We start from the raw sequence: 22308 nt of genomic DNA, 5'->3' as shown, positions 1-22308 counted from the left end.
CCCATGTACTGCACTACCTATTTAGGTACAGTCATGTTCAGCTAGTGTTGACTGCAGCTAATGTTACTAGCAGAAGAAATAATCACTAGACAGAAGTTTCATTTTGAAAGAATTACTGAAACATTATTGCACTAAGCCACCTATTATTTTTGCAATGGTTCAGCATGTAACTGACAAACCTTGTCTATCACAATAGTCATTTTATATACACTATGGACCACCAAATGATTTGTTATGAACTATGTTTAAACTCTATGACATCAATGATAGTATAAACTGCCTTTATAAAAAAAAATCAAGCTCAGCTCTGTACAAACCCAAAGAATAAAGCTTAATTTTCACATTTAATAAGTCCTTATTAAACTATGATAAAAACCTGTTTCTGCCTCCCATCTTAGGTTTGGGTAATAGAAGAGGGTGAGTAAATATTGGCAATTGCTCCCAAACCCTGAATATAAAGACAGAATGGTGCTGCTACTTTAACTATAAAACATTACCTTAGTACACTCAAGTTTGTATTATGGCCCATAATTGAAAAATCTAGCAGCATGACTGGATCAAATTAAACATAAGCTTTCATTTTCTGAAGTACTTCAAGAGTACAGGAGTCTTCACTGATTTGAAGTAAATTGCCAAATCTGGTAAGTAAACAGCTACACATCAAGTTATCTAAGATAACTTACTACAGCAAGTTATCTTCTTTAAACATCCAGTTACTTTCTCTATAAAGATGGAACAATTTGTACTGCCTTGTAGTTTTGAGAAACTGATATTGAGAAAGGGCAGCAAAATATAGCATCTAGCACCTGAAAGTAGAGCCATATAGTGTTTTAAGGCCAGATTGCCTGACTTTAAGTCCTAGGTGACACTTAGTAACTGTGTGACCTGGACAAATTTTTTAACCTCTTTATGCCTTGCCCATCTCATCATAAAATGGACATAACAGTTACTCTTGTATAAGCCTTAATGAAATGTTAAGGGCTTCAGATATACCTATGACACTGGTGAGTAATTGTTAAGCACCTCTATTTAGCAGCGCTGAGTCCTAGTGCTTACCTCTTCCATCAAAAGTATGCCTCAAATTTAGGTTTCTTTCCTCTTCCCATTGTCCCATCAGAGATGGTTTAAAGTGACATAAAAATAAGGAAATAGTTATTTAATAGTCTCCAAAAGAAAAAATCCAAGACCATAGATATTCAAATAAGTTCAGCAGGTCTTTATTGAATATCATAGTTCAATAGGCATATCTGGATGCACTGGTATCAAACAGAGAGACTGAAATCAGCATCAATACTGGATTTGTGGTGATACTTCCTACTTAGTGTGATTTCATGTCTACTTGTTTTCCAAGTAGTTGTCAGGCATCTAACCTGTGAAACAGCTGCTGTTTACATTCAGGGATGCAAGGGGGAACATAAGAATCATAGCAGAAAGAAAACAACATAAGGCATTTAAGGAAAATAATGTTCCAAGAACTGAATGGCCTGGAAGGTGTACAAGTATCCAGAAGTAACAAATTCATTCAAATTAGCATTGGAGACACAGAAGTAAAACAAAAACAGAATTTCATCTGTGTCTTCATTTGCAAATCTACCAACTATGAAAAGGATCATCCCATTTTTCTGTGACTAGTCAATATATTTACACAGTTGTTTTGTAAATCAATCTGCTGATTAATAACGATATTGCATTTGAAAACTTACATCGGTCCTCTTCCCTTCCCTTTCTCCTGTTACAATGGAACATAACAGTGAGGAACTGTATAGTCACAGGCATTAGTGTTTACTGGAGCTAGATTCCTTATACCAATATTGCTTTCTTCTGTAAATTTTTATAATATCAAGTGCATCAGGTAAACAGTCATGTGCTTTGTATCTACTGATACCAACATAAGAGTCAATGGCAGTTCAAAATCTGGTTCCCACTGGGCACAATTCTTTAAAATACTGTATCTACTCCCCCCACCCCTTAATCATAACTGCACTGCAGGCTGTGAGAGCTATTCTTAAAAAAAAAAAAAAGATTTGCAGTTAAAAGGAACAGCAAAAAAGGCTTAGCCTGGGTTGACAGTCAACTCTTAAACTATTGTGAGAGGTAGAGAGCTTACGAATTCAAAATGTGTACTTCTCAGTGATATTAGAAAGTTATATTAACATCAAGCCCACCTACTCTCAGATGCTGGGCTACTTGAGTTTAGTGACTATTTTATCATTGTATTTCTGTACTGGTGTTGATAGTTATCTGCTGAATGAAGAAAAAAATCTTAATCAAAGATATTTTCCACTAAAAGTGGGTAGAAAAAATCATTATTGACCACACACACACACACACACACACACACACACAGCTGACTTTCAACTCACAGGGATCTGTCTGATCTGCCTCTGCCTCCTAAATGCTGGGATTAAAGATGTATCACCATGCTTGGCCTCTAAATGTATTTTAATTGCTTATTTGCACAATAAAAACAAAAATATCACAAACAACCTATATTTATTTTAAACTACTGAAATTAAAACAACACGTGATTGGGTTTCTTGGATTGTTCAATATACTCTCCCATTCCAATCTTGATGCCTACAATGGTCTTTATTGAAAGCCCAATGAGAAAAGACAGAACACGAGTTTTTAAATATAGTTTTGTATGTATCCTTGTAGTGGACACTCCCAAAACAAATTTGAGACACACACACACACACACACACACACACACACACACACACACACACACACACACAAATTAACTTTTCTCACTTCTAATACAAATTTATCCAAGAGTCTTTTAGATTCACTATCCTATGATTGGTTCTTATTGGCTGCACATATGTACCCGAGGTTGATCTGTCCTGAGCACACAGGAGGGAAACAATGTTCCACTTCTTACTCTACTTATTAGAGAGCTGGGCTCTGAACTTAGCCAAGTTCTTGATTCTGGCTAGAGCCTCATCTGCAGGTATCTGATACTTTAAATGCCAAGGAACACTTCCAAAAGAGGCTGCACATTTTAGCCACCTGATAAAACATATTTTATTGTTGTCCAAGTCCTAGTCCCAGAAGTCCTTATTTAATGTGGGTTGACCAAGTGATTCTAACCAGAGAACAGCTCCTGACAGTGGTAAATCTCAAGCTTCAGCCTTAGTCAGCTGCCTAGAAAGACACAGTTGCTGGTGGCCATGTTCATCTCACTCCATGTATGGGATGACATCCAAGAATTTCAGGAAATATTGATGCTTTTGTCCAGAGACCTTGCTTTGAGAACTGTTAGCAATGGAAATACTTACTGATACTGTCACCCAAAGTCCCAAGTTTAAATTGTGATTCTATTATTACCCATATAATCTTAGGAAAATAATTTATTTTTTTCATTCTCAGTCTCTTTATAGCAATACTTGGATCTCAGAGTAATACATAGTGTCACCAGTCACTTTAGTATAGTTCCTGCCATAGACTATAATTACAAATACTATTTTCACATGTTGCCTGTGAGTAGATGGTTCAATTAATTACATGAAATCACTCACACAGAAAACTTCAGGAAAAGGAAACAGAAACAACTGAAGCAAACAATATCTATTAGAATTACATATAAAACACAATGATAAATACAAGAAATACTTTAAGTATACCTATAATCAATTTTCAAAACTTTAAACATTATAATTTATGTGGCAGGAGCATCATATATAGTCTACAAGTGGTAGGAATATTAGAGTCAGTATGATGAACATAAATTTTTCACACTCTATCATGGATTCTTAACATTCCATCTATGCTAATTTTAGTTTTCATACAACAAAAAGTGAAATACTGAAGTATTTGCCTAAATTTTAAATGTTTTGATCAAGTATTGTTTATTTCCCAAGGAGACCCGACTGTGTCAGAATCCCTACCACTGATGTAAAGTAAAACTCCCACCAATGATGTTTTTCATTTACATATATCAACATACAACACTTTTCTATCCTTCTTGCCATTTGTTTCACTTTGTATGTGTGACAATCTTTTAACAATAACTTTAAAACCCTGAGATGAATACTGAGGTAAGTAGCCCACGGCAGACGCTTTTATATATGCCATTGCATACAAGGAGAGTACCCGACACTGGGCCTCCAGAGTGGCGCTGGCTGTGACAAGAACTACAATATAGTTTTGTATTTTCTGGGGGACTTACAATAACTCCTGTCACTAAGTAAATTTCAGACAGTACTGAAAGGCTTAGTTACGTAAAGATTGTTTAAAGCAAATCTCTCCCTGTATCAAGTTTACCCAGAGGCAAAGTTTCATCAGACTTTAAGACTTTCCTTTCCATTCTACTCTGATGCCACAACACAACAGCTTTCCTTTTTTGATTCCCTTAAAAGACCTCTTGATCATCTTGTTGATCATCACACTGTGCTCCATTTCCACGGCAACATTTCTTTACATACTGGTTTCATTTCTTATCCAACCTGATACTCTTAATTTCCACCTATTTATGAATGCTCTTACTAGATGGTTAGCACCTAGAGATCCTTAACCTGTCCCTTCCTCTATGGAATGCTCCAATTCTTAGGAGCTATTTTCTTTTGTTGTCTACAATATACACAACAACTTGCACTTACGTGGCTAGTTCCATTTTAACTGTGCTCTTCCTAACTGCAACCACAGTGTCCTTTCAGATGAAGTCTGTGCATTTCCCGTCTTTGTACAGGTTATCTTGATAAAACTAATGCACAACCAACACTTGTTAAGTAATTGCTAAATTGTCAGGAAAACTCATAACCTTGTGTCAAAATAATAGTCTGGCCAATATACTTAGAAGATGGAAATTCTTTTGTTCAAAAAACCTGTCTTGGTTCAATTATCCTCAGCACTCTAAAAGCAACTCAGACACTACATGGGCAGGATGGCTCCCACTATCCCTGCTATTCTCTGCCATCTGTTCACCCACATTCTGCTCTCGGGCTGTCCTCGGAAGCACTCCCCAAACTTCCCGTCCCCTCTACCAAACAAACAAAACATATTCCTTCCTCTTCTCTGAAAAATGGTCCATTAACTTATTAAAATCGAAACTAGTGTTTAGAGCTGGGGTGGGGGGTGGGGGAGGCGGTAAACAAAACCAAATCAATTCATCATCAGGCCTTCTTATCCTAATTCCATCAGAAGCAGGGTGATTTTAAGTCTACCCTACCAGGAAGGCAGCTCCTTCCCTAAGGTGTTGCCTGATACTAGAAGCTGAAAACTGTTAAGTAGCCTTGAGGGTGCAAGTGGCATCTTGAGGCATGACTTTTTTTTCAGTTGTCTATCAAGAAAACTTTTGGCCCTTCTGGTTCATTTGGCCCCACTGCTGCCCAGTTAACAGCACTGTAAAATACCAACTAGGGTACTTCAGAGGTTGGTAGGACTTATCTTTATACCGCAAAGTCTTTTGAACAGATTGACTTGAGGAGAGCTGTTTTATTACAATTCACCAGTTCACTATAGCTACTGTGTGACACTTGTTCTTCTACAGTTTTCAACTAATTGCTTCAGTTACTATTTTCCTAATAACACTGAGTATTCTCTTTGAAATTTTCCCATCCCCATTATCCATGCTCTGCAAAAAAAAAGCTCTTGAAGTTCTTCAGTTACAATCATCCCTTAGCACTGAGTAAGCTTTTTTAATTGGTGGACAAGGACTTACAGACAAGTGTAAAAGTAAGGTCTCTTTACAATCCAGAACTCATTGCTTAATATGAGTCTTGATTACATATGAAGGAATATGATGACCCCCTACTCCCCTCAAAAAATTGTCCATTAGAAACCCAGGAACCAGTATGGTTTTCTCAACTCTTATAAGGCATCAATGTTATGCTATCATATATGCATGTGGATTACTGTATGTATTTTCTTTTTGAAGTAAAAAAAAAAAATCCTCCATTTGCCTGTGTCCAATATAGGCATCTAGGTATAGTTACAAATTAAAGGCCACAAACACTTCACAAGGAAAAGCATTAAAAGAAAAAGAAAAATTAGCTCCTCCTTTCATGTAGCACAGCTAGCCTTCAAAGCATACCAGCTAAGAAAAAGGTGTCATCTGTGGTTACAGGAAGACTGAGCTTTCCTCTTTGGGTGATAGCTGAATTTTTATTGGCAGTTCTAGTAAAATATGTAACTTCTCATTTGTTCTCAGCAAGGCTTCCCTCTCCCCGCCCCAGCTTATTCTCCAAATAATACCTTTATTCTCCCATTAGAATTAGAAGATTTGGCGAGTTTGAACAGTAAAGTTTTGAGTGTAATCAGTCACTTTAAATCAAGTGTTGGCTATGTAGAGAAGAAAGGACATGGGAGAATGGCAGGAAGGTGAGTGAGAGAAATAGTTCACTGGACACACTGGAAGACAGCAAGCATTTCAAAGCTGTTTTCGGTATCTCACGAAGGCCCAAACTGCGACCATGGTGAGGGCAAACACTGGTAGCAGCACCATAGCTACAGGAATACCACTTGGTTCTCCTTCACCTCGATGTACTATAGGTCCATTCTGCACCGGTAACTGAAAGAGAAGGCAAAACATTAACTCTGACTACTGCATTTGCCACAACTAAAAGATCCAAGTTGACAATTACCTGGAGATGTAGTTCTACACCACCCAAAGCTACCCCACATAACCTAGCAGAAAAAGCTCTTGTCATAGCTGATGCATTACTTTCATGGATACTCTGGGAAGAAAACAGTTCTGACAGGGAAGCATTTAACCTTGCTTGGTACTGACTTATGGGACCTCACAGGGTAAAGTACACCATCTCTGTTTTTATAATGCCTCTATCTTGTTATATATGCTTCCTATCAGGAAAATGAAAGGATGAGATGAAACCTATGATCCTTCAGGAAGTCTGGATATTGCTGAGCAGGAAATGGGAGAGAAAGGAAGACTTCTTTCTGAAAATATTTACTTATAAAAACTATCAGTAATTGGAATAAAATAAGAGCAGATCCAGTTGCAATGTCATTACTTGGAAATGCTTTACAGCTTCCAAATAACCCTCTTGCTCCTAACATGGGGTTTTGTTTTTCATGTCTAAGTTTGCAATGTTAGTCACAGATAAAGGTAAAATCTATGTGAAATAGACATTAAAGACTCAAGAGATAAATAAACTATGTCCAAATCATTATCAGTTTCTATTCCCCCAAGAATTTCCTTTAATAGCTAGATTGTTTTTCTTCATTTCAGTCCTGTTTTGCAGGGATAGCCATTCTTAATACCAATTTTTTTATAGTTAACTTGCAATAACTATAATACCATTGTATTTCACTTAGGCTTAACCACATATAGCCCATGAAATTCTTACCCCTGCAACTGTAAAGCAAGACAACAAACTATCTTTTATACTTACTCTACCACTTATTTCTTCCTGAGAAGACATGCTCACTTAAAAACATGGTTTTCAGGATTAGGTGAATTTTTAACCAATAGAGCTTGTTGCATTGTAAGTTATTTATGGATATTTCCTAAAGTGAACACTGAAAATAAATTCCCAGATGCCTTCAAATGGAACCCTTATCATATCTGAAATATATGCCTATTATTTATATGCCTACATAAATTCTCCCATGCTTTAGAAACAGAAAAGCCATGGCAAAAGCAGACCAATACTGTCTCTTATCAACCTGCTTTTGAGTCTATTACATTCACATTCTGTTTGCAACCTGGTTACTTTCTTGATAGCCTTATGTTTTGCCTTTCTTATTTTTCTTTTCTTTAGTTGTTTTTTTTTTTTCTTTAACACAGAGTCTCACCATGTAGTTCAAGTTAGCTTCTGCTTTCTCCAATTTTTTACTAGCTCCTTTTAATCTTCTTGAGCCTCTAAATCCTCACTTGGCCTTTTAGCAAAGAATATACCAATTTAAAAAAGAATCATAGGAACACTGAACTTGGGCTATAGATGAACTCAGAAATCTTTGATGCTGTGAGAGGAACTCAGACCTCCTCCCCATCATACAAATTCTAAAACACCAGGAAATAAGAAGCAGATGTAGATAGGAGGTGCCACAAGCCTTTATACACAACACTTGGGAGGCAGAGCAGGTGGATCTCTGTGAGTTCAAGACCAGCCTGATCTACAGGGTGAGTTCCAGGACAGCCAAGGCTATACAAAAAAACCCTATCTCAAAAAAAAGAAAGAAAAGAAAAAGAAAGAAAAGAAGCAACAGCAGAGGTAAGTATTCTCAATTCCATTTCTTTTTTTCTTAAGAGTTACCTTTCAAGTTTGCACTCAGGTCTTAGCCAATGTGGTCATGGAAACAGAAGACAGAAAACATAGCCATCTTTGCAGTCATAAATAAGAGTTTTCAAAGGTACAAAAATGGTACTCTCTAACAAAAAGTAAAAGTGATTCCAGTTTCTTTCCATTTTCACTTGATTAAACTTTACTTAAAAAAAAAAAAACCTACACTGAAGGTAATTTTTGACCTGGGTTATAAGTATAATGTTAATGTTATATATACACTTCTACTGAGAAGCAGAAATGCCAAAGGACTCCTGAGTATGCTAGACAAACCCTACAAAGCAGTAATAGCAAAAGAAAAAAATAAAAAAGACTTTGAAGATTACATCCACAAGTATATTCCAAAGTGCAGTGAGAAAGCCTACTGTCCCATGTCTGGCTGCAAGTGATACCTACCCTATGTTGTACTCTCAGGGACACAGCATATCCTGCATTACGAAAGAGGTCTACAGCATCCTGGTGTAGCAGGTTCTTTAGGTCTTGGCCATTTACCTTTCAAAAACAGCAAGAAAGAGAAGTAAGAAAAGCAAGGAACTAAGTCTCTAAAGTGAACAATTTACTTTCATGCAGGCAACCAACCCTTTATTTATTAAAAATAAAATCAAACTCTTTCAGGGCAAATCCCAAGAGCTAGGAATATGGCCTAAGTTACTTGGCACTCAGGAGGAAGTACTTCTTCATTTTCAAAGTTATGTTTTCCTACAACTTAGGATCCACAAACTATCTGAAATGAATTCAGATTTAACTAGAATTGTTTCTCTTCCTGATGAGTTTCTGTGCTTATCTTGTTTAGATGTATGGGTTCCTGTTACTGTATTTGCATATTATTTGTGGATATTTGTCTGTTTCTACATGAGTCATGAAGAATCTTCTAGGTTACCCCCTATCCTTTTATTCCTAATAGTCAGCATTTCTAGCATCAGCCCTGGAAACCTAATTCTATGTTCCCAAATTTATTTTGATTTTTGTGTAAAGCTGTACTAGCCCATTCTAGTGAGCTTATTTTATTGTGAACAATTTTCATTGGTTCCATGTATATTCCTGTCCTCAAATTTACTAAATATCTATTTCTGTGATAATACGACATTTTACAAATCACTTGAAAGTAGGTCATTCCTACTACAAAGAGGTGACAAATAGGAAGCACAAGTATTCATTTTGGTGCTAGGAGTCACAAGTGTTATCTATACTGCACACAGTAACTCAACACATCCCAGTTTGTTCAAGATTACATATTTTTATACATGTCACTGTCACTATTAACAGCATTAGCAGTAAGAATATTTAGTGTACTTAGTGGGTTCGTGCTTCATATACACTATCAAATTTAATTCCTACAGTTACTCTATGAGTTAGCCTGCATTTTATATTGATTTTTATTGATGAAGTCATTGACACACAGAGAGATCATGAGTGAAGAAGCTAGGGGCAGAGGATTTAAATAATGAAGTTCCTTGCATTTTGCTGTTCTTTGAATGTTTTTACTTTCCCACCCTGACTTGGCAACTGCCCCTTAGCTAAGGCAATTTACATTTTTATTCTTCTCATCATAGACATAGGTTAGTGAGTAGGTCAAGAGGGTACTGAGACAGATCAAGTTTGTGCAGAGTTCTCATTTGTTGGGAGCCCAGGAAAAGCTCAGTGGGGGAACTTATATACATGGTCCTGATCAGATCTAAGTTGTTGACAAGTGGATAGGGAGCTTAAGAAACACAGCAGCTGGGGAAATTTCCCATTCACAGTAGGAGCGACAGAGTAATCACCAGAAGAAAAAGTAGTCAGAGGCAGGCTTGATAGCAATAGTGAGAATACATAGGAAGAGTCTACTTACCCTACAGAAATCTATCTCTGTCATCTTGAAACACCAGCCCCATGAAAGCCTGACCTCTTCCTTCTCTAACTGATTTATAATGTTCTTTCTACTCTTAAGTCCTGCTAGGATCTTTGGTAAGTGAAACTACCAATACTTTCATTTTACACACTGAATATTTCTAATAATTATAATGTATTTAGTTACTGAGACAAACTCAAGACATCAACACTAGACAAACTAAACATATATCCAGCTCTAAAAAAAACTGACCACAATTTCTACTCTTCATACTTTTATTCCTCCATTAGATTTCTTCTTTACTGTTAGTGGCTTTCACCTCTTCATATTTTACTTGCATTTTATCCATCCAAGATTTTGACTGTAATTTCAACAAAGCAACTCATAAATTATTGGAGTTTCTTATCCTGGTTACCTGACATCTTTCCAGTCCTGGGAATACTACGCTCCTTGCCTTCATTCAGTTGCATATTCCCAGAGAAAAACATGGTTACATTTTGTACAGAGATCCAAGTTAGCTGCTACAGCTATCCTTAAGCCTCTGCTATTCATCAAGCAAACTCATTAATAAATGCTCACCAATATCTGTTACACACCCTCTCCATTGGCCTAACCCTGATTCCCTCAGCAGATTCCTTTGCTTCACCCTTTGTGAGAATACTGAAGGCACATCACTCTTTCCCTGTTATCTTCTCTCTCAAATTTTGATATTCTCTCACTGTTCCTTTTCCCTAATCTCTAAGTCTATTTTATTTACAGATCTTTTGCTGCTCCTCCTCAACTAAAGCGACTATCCTCTATAAAGAAAATAATGCACGCACAGAGCTGTACCCTTCCTCTCTTCTGTTTCTTCCCCTGCAATATTGTTGAAAAAACTGTTTGCAGGGCTGGAGAGATGACCCTTTGGCCAAGAGCACTGGCTGCTCTTCCAGATGACTTGGGTTCAGTTCCCAGCAACATGGCAGTTCACAACCATCTGTAACCCCAGTTCCAGGAGATCTGATGCCTTCATTTGGCTTCGGTAGGCACCAGGCACACATGTAATACACATGTATCCATACAACAGGCTAAACACCATGCACATTAAAAGACTGTTTTCATGTACTGTGTGTACTACCTCCGTATCCACTAAATATTCATTCCCTTCATATGTAAAGTGAAACGACATGCTCTCCTGAAGGTCAGATGGGACTTCAAATACTTAATTCTTACCACTTTCTCACAACCGGTAGAATGTCTTTTTTTGTAATCCTCCCTTATGTTGGATGATGAATACTTAGCTCTCTTACTTTTTTTTCTTGATTTCTGTGTCTGTTTCTCTCTCAAGGTAGGTATATATTCTTGATTGTTAGCTATCTTTTCTTTCCAAATTTCCCTCATGGGCATCTTTCATCATTTCTACCATATTCTCCAAAATAATTCTGCTTTAGGATTTGCCAGTGCTCTGCTGGATGCTAATACTTAGATATTCTGGTAGATATTCTGGTAGACTCTAATTCAGTATGTCCAAAGTCTCTTTATAACTTCCTACAACAGCAGAATATCCTAACTTCCTTCTTAATGACATTCCTATGCCTTAAGATGTATAATTTTTAAATACTCTCTTGTCAGATAATCGGCACATGTAGTATCTGTCTTGCAGCTTAACATCATGACTTTATGCTACTTTCTCTCCTAAGGCTGCCAATTTAGGTTGTGGCTACTTTGCTGAATCATAGTGACTGTCTTTTCTGATTTACTTCCCACAATTTCTCCCCATCCTATCCTAAATGCTGTCTCACAATCCACTTTCCTACAGTACAATTCTGTTCATAACTATTTTACTGCTCAGGACATAAAAATGGAACTGGTAAGTAAGGAAAACATAGATGCTCTCTTGACTTACTATACTAAGTGTGAAAAGTTCTCCAGCATGTCTGTTTAATCTCTCATAGCTCCCTTCCACATGCGATTATCAAACTCCTTCTTCCAATTAACACTTTGAAATGCAGCTGACTAATGGCCCAATCTCTGTCACCACTATGATAGGAGGTTGGTCAAAATGGAACATTCAAGTATGTACTGTATAAGAACCAGCCACATCACCATGAATTTATAAGAATATTAAGTTCACTGAGGAATGACTATTCTTGACCCTCCCTTCATTCAGGCATGCAGGAGAAATAAGAAACTTAATTCTACCTTTTATTTACCATAAAGAATATTCTCCCAGCTTCCAGTATCAAACCATTTTTACCAAGACACAGAAAATAAACAATGGGTGAGCGGATGTCTACTTCTCACTCAACTTCAGATTCATTATGAACATCTGCTTCTGGTTCATTCACAGTATAAATGACTTTTTTTTTTTTTTAAAAAGTGTTTACTTGCTTACCTAAATTTTTATTATCTTTTGGTATAAATCATATGCAATGGCCATAGAAACTTAAATTCCAGGGCTGGAGAGATGGCTCAGAGGTTAAGAGCACTGACTGCTCTTCCAGAGGTACTGAGTTCAATTCCCAGCAACCACATGGTGACTTACAATTATCTATAATGAGATCCAGTGCCCTCTTCTGGCATACAGGCAGAACACTGTATACATAATAAATAAATAAATCTTAAAAAAGAAAAAAACAAATTCCACTTCTTATGAAAAAAGAAGAAATGCACACTATATCATACAGTTTTTCCAGAACCTGAAATCAAGACAACATATGGAGAATATTCAGGGAGAATGGTAAGAGTAAATTAAAGAGTGCAATAACTCACGGGAAATGTATACTTAATGATTCTATTCATTACCTACAATGGATGTGTACTTGTGCGCTAAAGATGGAATAGAGTTTTAGTCTGATAATTTAGGAAATGTTAAAAAGACATAAAGGTATTTTACAACAGAGAAAGTATTCCAGAGAAATAGGAAAACCCATTAAAAATAAACTGAAAGGGCAGAAGAGATGTAACAGCAACTTACCTAGCACGTACAAGGCCCTGCATCCAATCCCTAGAACTGCAAAATAGCTAACTAAATAAAATAAGCTAATAAAATAAGTTAGCAAACTTTTATAGATACATCATAGGGAATAATAAATGAAAACTTAAGGAACCAGGGATGAAGCAAGTTAAATAGATGGAACCTTTTAAAAGTAATAGCCTACAAGGTTCACTTTGGAGATGAAAGAGGCTGTCATAGCCTGTAAGCCACAGAGACTGTTTGCATTATTTTTGTTTGTGTGGCTGTTTTTTCTTTTCTTTCTTTCCTTCTTTCCTTTTTTTTTTTTTTTTTTTTTAAAGAGGATTTCTTTGTGCAGCTCTAGCTGTCCTGGAGTTTGCTCTGCAGACCAGGCTGGCCTTGAACTCATAGAGGTCCTCCTGCCTCTACCTCTTGAGTGTTGGGATTAAAGATGGAGTATACCATTAATTCTACCCTTGATAGAAAGGTTAATTTCAGTTCTTTTATAAACTACTAGTTATTTCACTATGTAACTTCCTTTTTAGAGTAGTTAATCTTACTTATTCACTTGCTTTTTAGGAAGACAATATAGTGTTAATATTAGTTTTAACAAAGGATCCAAATTTAGATAAATGGAAGTTTTATTTCCCCAAGCTAGTTATGTCACTTGTAAAACCACCTGACTTCATCAAGCCTCAGTTTCCTTAGCTGGAAAATGTGCATAATCATTATACCCATTATATTATACTCTAATATTAAAACCCACTATATTATACTATAATATTAAACAAGATTACATTAAAAGTTGTCATTTGTGCTTAAAAATTGCTTATAATTCTTTTTTAGATAACCTGCCTTTAAGCAGAGATTTCCAAACATGCCTCTCTCTTTAAGCCTTATACTGAACCCTATACTTTTCAAATTTCTCTTCACTCAAGGGGATAGTGTTTGAGAGATTGTGATTTCTGTGTAAAATACTAATTACACACTGTACCTTTAACAACCCACTCACAGTTTTTCTTATTTCTACTACTGCAAAGTTGGTTTGTATTTTACAATGTCTTTCTTCTGAGAATGACAAAATACCTGTTCCTAAATTCTTCATTATTAATCACTATCCCTATCTTGCAGTCTAATGTAGAAGGACTAGGAAAAGCTTCATGGGCTGAAACATGCCAAACAGTCAGTGAGATGGACCAAAATAATGCCATCCATGGCACTTATATATTGAACACATTCTTAAGATTCTTAATTTATAAGCTTTCATAACTACTTGTCCTGGATTTATGTGTATCTCTTTTTTGAGACAGGATCTTGCTAAGTAATTCACAATTGACTTGAACTCAAAATGTTCCTGCTTTACCTTTTGAGTATGGGAGGACTTTAGGTGTGTGTCCCCATGCCTGGCTTCCTAAGGAGACATTCAAAACTGAACCAGATCTCTCAAATCTTATATGTCAAATGAAAAAAAAAAAGGTATACATTCTTCCTGTCTTCATATACTGCTACCAAATGAACTGAATGGCAGGGAAGTATCCACCCAATAAGCTAGCATCTAAGATGACCAGGAGACTTCACATATACGACTTTTATCACTAATCAAATGAACTCTATGACAGGTAATTCAAAAGAGAAAATCCAAAACAAAACTGTAATAAGAACTTTAAAAAGAATATTGCTGTTTTATGGAAGTTCTAAATCAAGTCTCTGATATAATAATTATCTCTTAATCAAATCTTGTCTTGGTCTACTCTTCATTTACTTCAGCCTTTTACCAGTTTAGCCCTCTTGCCCTATTCAATTCAAGAGGCAAAGTAGGAAACAGTTTTTCTTCTTTAGACCACAGCACATGAGGAAACAGGGCACTTCTGCTAAAAGTCCTATCGGACTTCAAATTTCTCTTAATTTGAGGACAGCCCTTTGTAGCCAGGTCTAACTCCCAGGAAATCCTTGATAATAATTCACCCTCTCAGTACTTTCCCATTCTTTATACCAATTATGTGTGTTATTTCCATACAAATAAGCTGAAAAATAACAGCCCAAAACATTAATTTTAAAAAATCTATAGCATGATCTAACCTTTCCCAACTTCCACAACTAATAGTATAATAATGACACTATAGTCAGTAAGGTAGAACAGAAATGAAAACATGCATCCAGGAATAAGAGTTTTATTTTGCCTGAATTCTGATTTACTTTAGAAACATTCAATTTATTCTAAAACTAAGGTTCTGGACCTGGAGAGATGGCTCAGCAGTTAAAAACATGTAGTGCTCTTTCTGAGGACCTGAGTTCAGTTCCTAGCAATCACATGGGACAACTTATAATTGCCTGTAACTCAAGCTCCAGGAGGATCAATACCTCTTGCTTCCATGGGCACCAGCACTCATGTGCACATATGCCCCTACACACACACACACACACACACTAATAATAATAATAATAATAACAAAAAAATTTAAAGGCTAAGGGACTGAGCCCATATGACTGTATTAGTTAGTCAACCTTTCTAAGCTTGCATGAATTTTCTCATTTGTTAAAAGCCTATGTTGAGCACTGTACTAAGACATGGAAAGGTTTTTTTTTTAATTTAATTACTGTCTTTGAGTAGATAAAAAAATGAATAAAATTCATGATTAGTAAGAGACATTAACAGGATGAAATGGGAGCACAACTGACAGATATACAAACTCTATTTCAATTTTTCATCTTAATAATGGGAAAGGGCCCTGATTTTAAGGAAGAAACTTAATCCTTACCTCTTTTTTTGAAGTTAAGACAATTACTAAGGGCTGACAATATGACAAGACAAGGCAAAAATCAGTAGTTTAATCAACAAAACAGAGGTGATAAAGTTAACTAGAGAAAGGTGAAAACTGTGAGCTTAACTCTTCCTCCAAACCAGTGCTTCATCTCTACTTGCTTTGTGTTTTTTGAACTAGGGCAAGTAACTTCACATTCTATGTTAAATTTGCCTTGTCTGTCAAACAAGAATAATATTATCCTCCAAGCCCAGTAGTAAAGTTGAAAGATTGATCAATGTTCTTCCCATTCAATGATACAATTTAGGTATTTTCATTTTCAAACAGGCAGGCTAGAATCTTCCCAAGGAAGGGGTCAGAGGAGGTCAGGGGAGCAAAGTATAGCAAAGGGAGCCGAAGGCATTTCTCACCGAGAGGATCTTATCACCCTCCTGGAGCCGCCCATCCCGGGCTGCAGCCCCATCCTCTTTGATGCGGCTGACGTAGATGCCACTGTCGTTGGAGACATACTGTTGATCTGTCCCACCGACGATGTTGAAGCCCAGCCCTGAGAAAATCATGGAGGAGTGAAGGAGAGGGGGATGAAGAAGAAAGAAAGATTAGAGAAGAAAGGAGAGCAACATGGTCTAGTGGGGAGGAGAAGCTGACAATTCAGACTGTGAGGTAGCTAACACAGTCATTAGCAAAGTCATTATCAACAAAGGCCAAAGTACCTACACTGCTGACTTGAAATAGGCAGCACTCAGTACATACACAGTGATCAAAAGGACTAGTCAAATACACTGAGCTCTACACAGTGTGGGACACAGTAATGCGGAGTCTTGTAAGGTAGAAGTGCATCTGCTCACACTTGATTTTGATGCTGTTGGTGACATTCAGATGACCCAAATCCTGGTATTCCTATATTAATGTAACAGGGTTAGCTGTGCTCATAAAAAGAAGTTTTGTTTCTTAAACTAATTATCAAACAAAATGTTATCAATTTAGTGAGAAAATAACTGCTAGTTGAAGCCTCTCCTTCACATGTGTTTTCTATCAAGATCTGGGAACACCTATATATGCTACTGTTTTGGAAAAAGCAATCTTGGTAGTTTATCTTTTCTATTTTGTACTGGGGTAGGACAGTAGTGATGTGGTTGTTAGCAGGAAACTGCAGAACTAGAAAAACAATTGTTCTTTGCAAGAGAATCAAGTCACCAAATTCACTCTTTTCTTTCTATGTCAAGTACAACTGATCACATACCTGCACACAATGATAGCCAGAAAAAAAATAATTCCTTACTGATTTGCAGTTAGGTACTTCCCTCCTCCTGTTGTTCTCCATGCTATGCCTTGTTTCTCTGAGTTTAATTAGTTTACAAGAGTAAAATATTTCAGTTACAGAAGAAAAGTTCTAGAGATCTGCTGTACAAGACTGTGTCTACCCAAAATAATAGCATATGGTTTATTTTCAAATTTGTTAATACAGCATATCTAAGTATCCTTATTATAATAAAATACAGCAGGCAAACAAGTTAGCTGGATAACTAATTACAATTTTGTTTTCATGAACCAGTCACTAAGCTGTGACAAGGATTTTACTCTACAGAAATCATTTATTTCTTTGAGGAAACATACAAAACTTGTATGTAAAAAAGGAAAAAACAGGGAGAGAAGGGGAAGAAAGAAAACAAAAAGAAATAAAGAGAGAAAAAGGAACCTCACTTCTTTATGTAGCTGCAGTCATAACTCAGGGACACAGTACAAAGAGAAGGAAGACAGTTGGAAACAATTTAAAAAACAAAAACATATTGGTGCAGTGGGAAGGGAAAGCCAGTCGCAAGTCTCCTAATGATCTCAGTAGAAAATATATCACAAAAGAGATATATGTGGGCTGTCTCTAAAGTTCTTTCCATGGGTAGAATGAAGCTAAGAATCAAAGTACCAACACAGCACCATCAAACCAATCCACAATTTAATGAGAAATTTCACAAAGAGGAAACATCAGGAAGTTTATGATTTAAGGAGCATACCTTGTACATGGAGTCTCTGCCACCAGATAGGTTTGTGGTTTTTGTTTGCATTCGTTTGGGGATTTATGGTACACAACAGAAAGAACTACTTCTAGAAGACTGTTTTCATAGCCCTGAAGGGTAGGGTGGGAAAAACAGGAACTCTAAATTATTTATTCATTTTTCACATAATTCCCTGAAGTTAAATTCATGAATGTAGGTTAAGTGGGGAGGGGCTGGTAAGGTAGCAAAAACCAGATCATGGAAGGCTTCATAAAGACTTAAAAATACTGACAGGTTTGAGCAAGGGCTGAGGACAATCAGTTTCTCTCACTGCTGAAACAAACTACAGAAAAATCTTCCACTGAAATTCAACATTTTCACTATGGTTTGAGTCTTATCACCAAACAGCTTCTATCTTTGCAAATCTTGAGAATGAAGAACAAATGTGAAGTGGCCAAATGAAACACAGTGATTTGCCAAATGGACTTTGTTACAGGTTATTTAAAGCTATAGAACAGCATCTAAAAAGCGGTAAAAGAAACCTTACTGAGATCTATTATTCGAAAGTGCAGTCTATTATTTATCCCCTAATACCACATCACAGTGGTACATTTACTTAACACATTGTTATTTCTGTTCAAGTAAACCAAACCACTTAAAATAAGAACTCTTAGATTAACTAAAGAACTTTTCATAAATGAACTTATCTATACCTTAAAACTTTGCAGGAATGAATGAGTTACCATAGCAGTGAGTAGTGACATTACAGTTCATCCTTGGGGCTGTGATAGAGCACTTGCCTAGCATGCTGAGCAATACCTAGTACTGCCAATAAACAGATGAAATCTTAGCAATATATGTATTTAGATACTTGCTAGTCTATTTGTTCAATAAAAATCACTGATCATTTACAAGTGGTCAGCTACTATACTATTTCCTGGTAAAGACAGAAAGCAAAATTGAACTAACCTATTCGGTTCTGACTTTAACCACAAACAAGTGTATCCTTTTCCCTGTCATTTAAGATACTGCATAAATCAGAAGAATTAGTTTCAAGTTCAACTTCATAACTTACCAGATGTGAACTGAAGCAAATCAGTTTAAGTCTGATTTCCTTTCTTTTCTAGAAAATAAGGATTATGAATTCTATCCTCTCTCCCTCAAAGGTAACTGTTAAGACCCCAGTAATAAAATCTGAAAAACAGTAATTGTAGACCCTTCCTGCCACCAAATCCCCCAGAAGGACCTGGAGGCAGAACAAAGCATCCAGCATCAGCAGCCTGTCTTGCCTCTGCACCCTCCAGGAGAGAGGAGAGGATACAGCCTTGAACCCATACCCACCAGAGGAGGGAGAGACCCCACCTGTACCCCCTGGAAGAAGGGATGGGAAGATGACAGAATAAGAACACATTCAACATCAGAAAGACTTATATGATACCACCAGAGTCTAGGGATTCTACACCAGCAAGACCTAAACATCCCAACACAGATGAAGCGGGAAAAGAGCAACCTTAAAAACAACTTCATGAAAATGACAGAGGCCCTTAAAGAGACTATGAGAAAATCCCTTAAAGAAATGGAAGAAAAAACAAACAAAAATGCAAGAATCAACAAATCTCTTAAAGAGAGCAAGGAGAGAGAAAAAAAATCAAACAGATGAAGGAAACAATTCCCTAACAACTCAAGACCTGAAAACTAAAATTCAGACAAGAAAACACAAACTGAGGGAATGATGGAAATAGAAGAGCTGGGTAAACAATCAGGAACTACAGATGGCAAGCATAACCAACAGAATAAAAGAGATGGAAGAGAGAATCTTAGGCACTGAAGATAAACTAGAAGAAATAGATTAATCAACCAAAGAAAGCCTTAATTCCAAAAAAATCCTTAACACTAAATATCCAGGAAATATGGGACACCTCGAAAAGGCCAAACCTAAGAATAATAGGTATAGAAGAAGACGAGGAAGACTATCTCAAAGGTGCAGAAAACATATTCAACAAAATCACAGAAGACAACTTTCCCAACCTGAAGAAGGACATGCCTATGAAAGTACAAGAAGCTTACAGAACACCAAATAGACTGGACCAAAAAAAAGTCCTCTCGCCACATAATAATCAAAACACTAAACATACAGAATAAAAAAAAAAAAGAATATTAAGAGCAGTGAAGGAAAAAGGCCAAGTAACATATCAGACCTATCAGAATTACACCTGACTCCATAGAAACTCTGAAGGCAAGAAGGTCCTGGATAGATGTTCCACAAACACTAAGAGACCACGGATGCCAGCCTAGACTACAACACCAAGCAAAACGCTGAATCACTTTAGATGAAGAAAACGAGATATTCCATGACAAAACCAGATTTTCAAAATACATATCCACAAATCCAGCCCTACAGAAAGTTCTGGAAGGAAAACTCCAACCCAAGGAAGTTAACTACACTCACAAAAACATAGGCAATAGATAATCCCACTTTAACAAAAGCCATAAGTTGGGGGAACATTCACATACAATACCACCACCAAAAATAAATACAAAACAAACAAGAATCAACAATCAATGGTTATTAATATCCCTCAATATCAATGGTCTTAACTAACCTATAAAAAGACACAGGCTAACAGAATGGATACGAAGACAGAATCCATTCTGCTGCTACATAGAAGAAACACACCTCACCTTCAGAGACAGACATTGTCTCAGAGTTAAGGGTTGGGAAAAGATTTTCCAATCAAATGGCCCTAAGTAGCAAGCTGGTGTAGCAATCTTAATATCTAACAAATTAGAATTCAAACTAAAATTAATCAAAAGAGACGAAGAAGATCATTTCATATTCATCACAGGAAAAATCCATCAGGATGAAGTCTCAATTCTGAACATCTATGCACCAAATACAAAGGTACCCACATTCATAAAAGAAACATTACTAACAATTAAATCATATATTAAACCCCACACACTTACAGGGGAGACTTCAACACCCCACTCTCACCACTGGACAGGACTACCAGACAGAAACTTAACAAAGAAACAAAGGAACTAACAGAAGTTATGACTTAATTCGGTTTAACAGACATCTATAGAACATTCCATCCAAACACAAAAGAATATACCTTCTTCACAGAGCCACAAGGAACCTTCTCTAAAATTGACCACATACTGGGCAATAAAGCAAACCTCAACAGATACAAAAAATCGGAATAAGTAGATCTCTATCTTAGTTGTGTCTTTGTATGGATTGGGTACCAAGGTAATTGTAGCCTTGTAAAAAGAGTTTGGCAATGAACCTTGTGCTTCTATTGTGTGGAACAATTAGAAGAGTATTGGTATTAGCTGTTCTTTGAGTATCTGGTAGAACTTGTGGAGGCATCACCATTCTGACTTGAAGTTCTACTATAGAGCTAAAACAATGAAAACAGCTTGGCATTGAAACAAAAATAGGCAGGCAGACCAATGGAATTGAATTGAAAACCCCGATATTAACCCACACACCTATGAAAATCTGATCTTTGACAAAGAAGCTAAAAGTTTACAATGGAAAAAAGAAAGCATCTTCAACAAATGGTGCTGGCATAACTAGACACTGGCATGTAGAAAACTGCGGATAGATGCGTATTTATCATCATGCACAAAACTTAAGTCCAAATGGATCAATGACCTCAACATAAATCCAGCCACACTGAACCTCTTAGAAAAGAAAGTCAGAGGTACCCTTGAAGGAATTGGCCCAGGAGACCACTATATGAACATAATGCCAGTAGGACAGACACTAAGATTGACAATTAATGAATGGGACCTCTTGAAATTGAGAACCTTCTGTAAGGCAAAGGGCAGAGTCAACAAGACAAAACGACAGCCCACAGATTGGGAAATGATCTTTACCAACCCCACATCTGACAAAGGAACTAACAGAAGTTATGACTTAATTCGGTTTAACAGACATCTATAGAACATTCCATCCAAACACAAAAGAATATACCTTCTTCACAGAGCCACAAGGAACCTTCTCTAAAATTGACCACAAAACTTACAAAGAACTCAAGAAGGTAGTCTCCAAAACACCAAATAATCCAATTAAAAAGTGGGGGTACAGAACTAAGTAGAGAATTCTCAATAGAAGAATCTAAAATGGCTGAAAGACACTTAAATTGCTCAACAATTATTTAAGTTCTAATAATACTTTGATTTTTATAACCAAAGAACCAGCATATAAAGAGAAGTGACTTGCACAAAGTCTTATTAATACATGGTAAAGCTTAATCTGCATTCAGTCATTCTGATAATCTCCTCCACCAAAGGGGCAAGATAGCTTTATCTGGGGCAAAATCATTGTACAGATTAATACAGATATATTATTGTCAAGATCAACATTGGGTCAAATAAATGAGAGTACTCAAGAACTCAATCTGATTGATTAAATACTATATTCTTAATACTATATACTTAAATACTATATACTTAAATACTATATTCTTCTACTCAGTGAATTGATATTGAAACTCAGTTCTCTGTGACTAGTACAGAAACCTGCACCCATAGT

General features: G+C 36.5%; 1 protein-coding gene and 1 non-coding gene across 4 annotated transcripts in view; one reads left to right on the top strand and one right to left on the bottom strand.

Annotated features, from left to right (window-relative positions):
* Window positions 1-1195: 1195 nt before the first annotated feature.
* Window positions 1196-22308, bottom strand: part of Synj2bp (synaptojanin 2 binding protein) — a 37380-nt gene continuing 16267 nt past the window's right edge. For all 3 annotated transcript variants that reach the window (XM_027418421.2, XM_035445675.1, XM_035445676.1), the window contains exons 2-4: window positions 16182-16318; window positions 8640-8735; window positions 1196-6511 (exon numbers count right to left, since the gene is read on the bottom strand). In XM_027418421.2, coding sequence (XP_027274222.1) covers window positions 6371-6511; window positions 8640-8735; window positions 16182-16318 — 374 coding nt within the window. In that variant the 3' untranslated portion in view covers window positions 1196-6370. The remainder of the gene's footprint in view (window positions 6512-8639; window positions 8736-16181; window positions 16319-22308) is intronic.
* On the top strand, window positions 5622-5743 carry LOC113835138. Its single transcript, XR_003486036.1, has one exon. It is a non-coding gene; the product is annotated as a small nucleolar RNA SNORA40 (small nucleolar RNA).

The sequence above is a fragment of the Cricetulus griseus genome, chromosome 5, assembly GCF_003668045.3.
Source record: "Cricetulus griseus strain 17A/GY chromosome 5, alternate assembly CriGri-PICRH-1.0, whole genome shotgun sequence".
NCBI classification, from domain to species: Eukaryota; Metazoa; Chordata; class Mammalia; order Rodentia; family Cricetidae; genus Cricetulus; species Cricetulus griseus.
The sequence above is the reverse complement of the archived record's forward strand: the minus strand, read 5'-3'. Positions and strand labels throughout refer to the sequence as shown.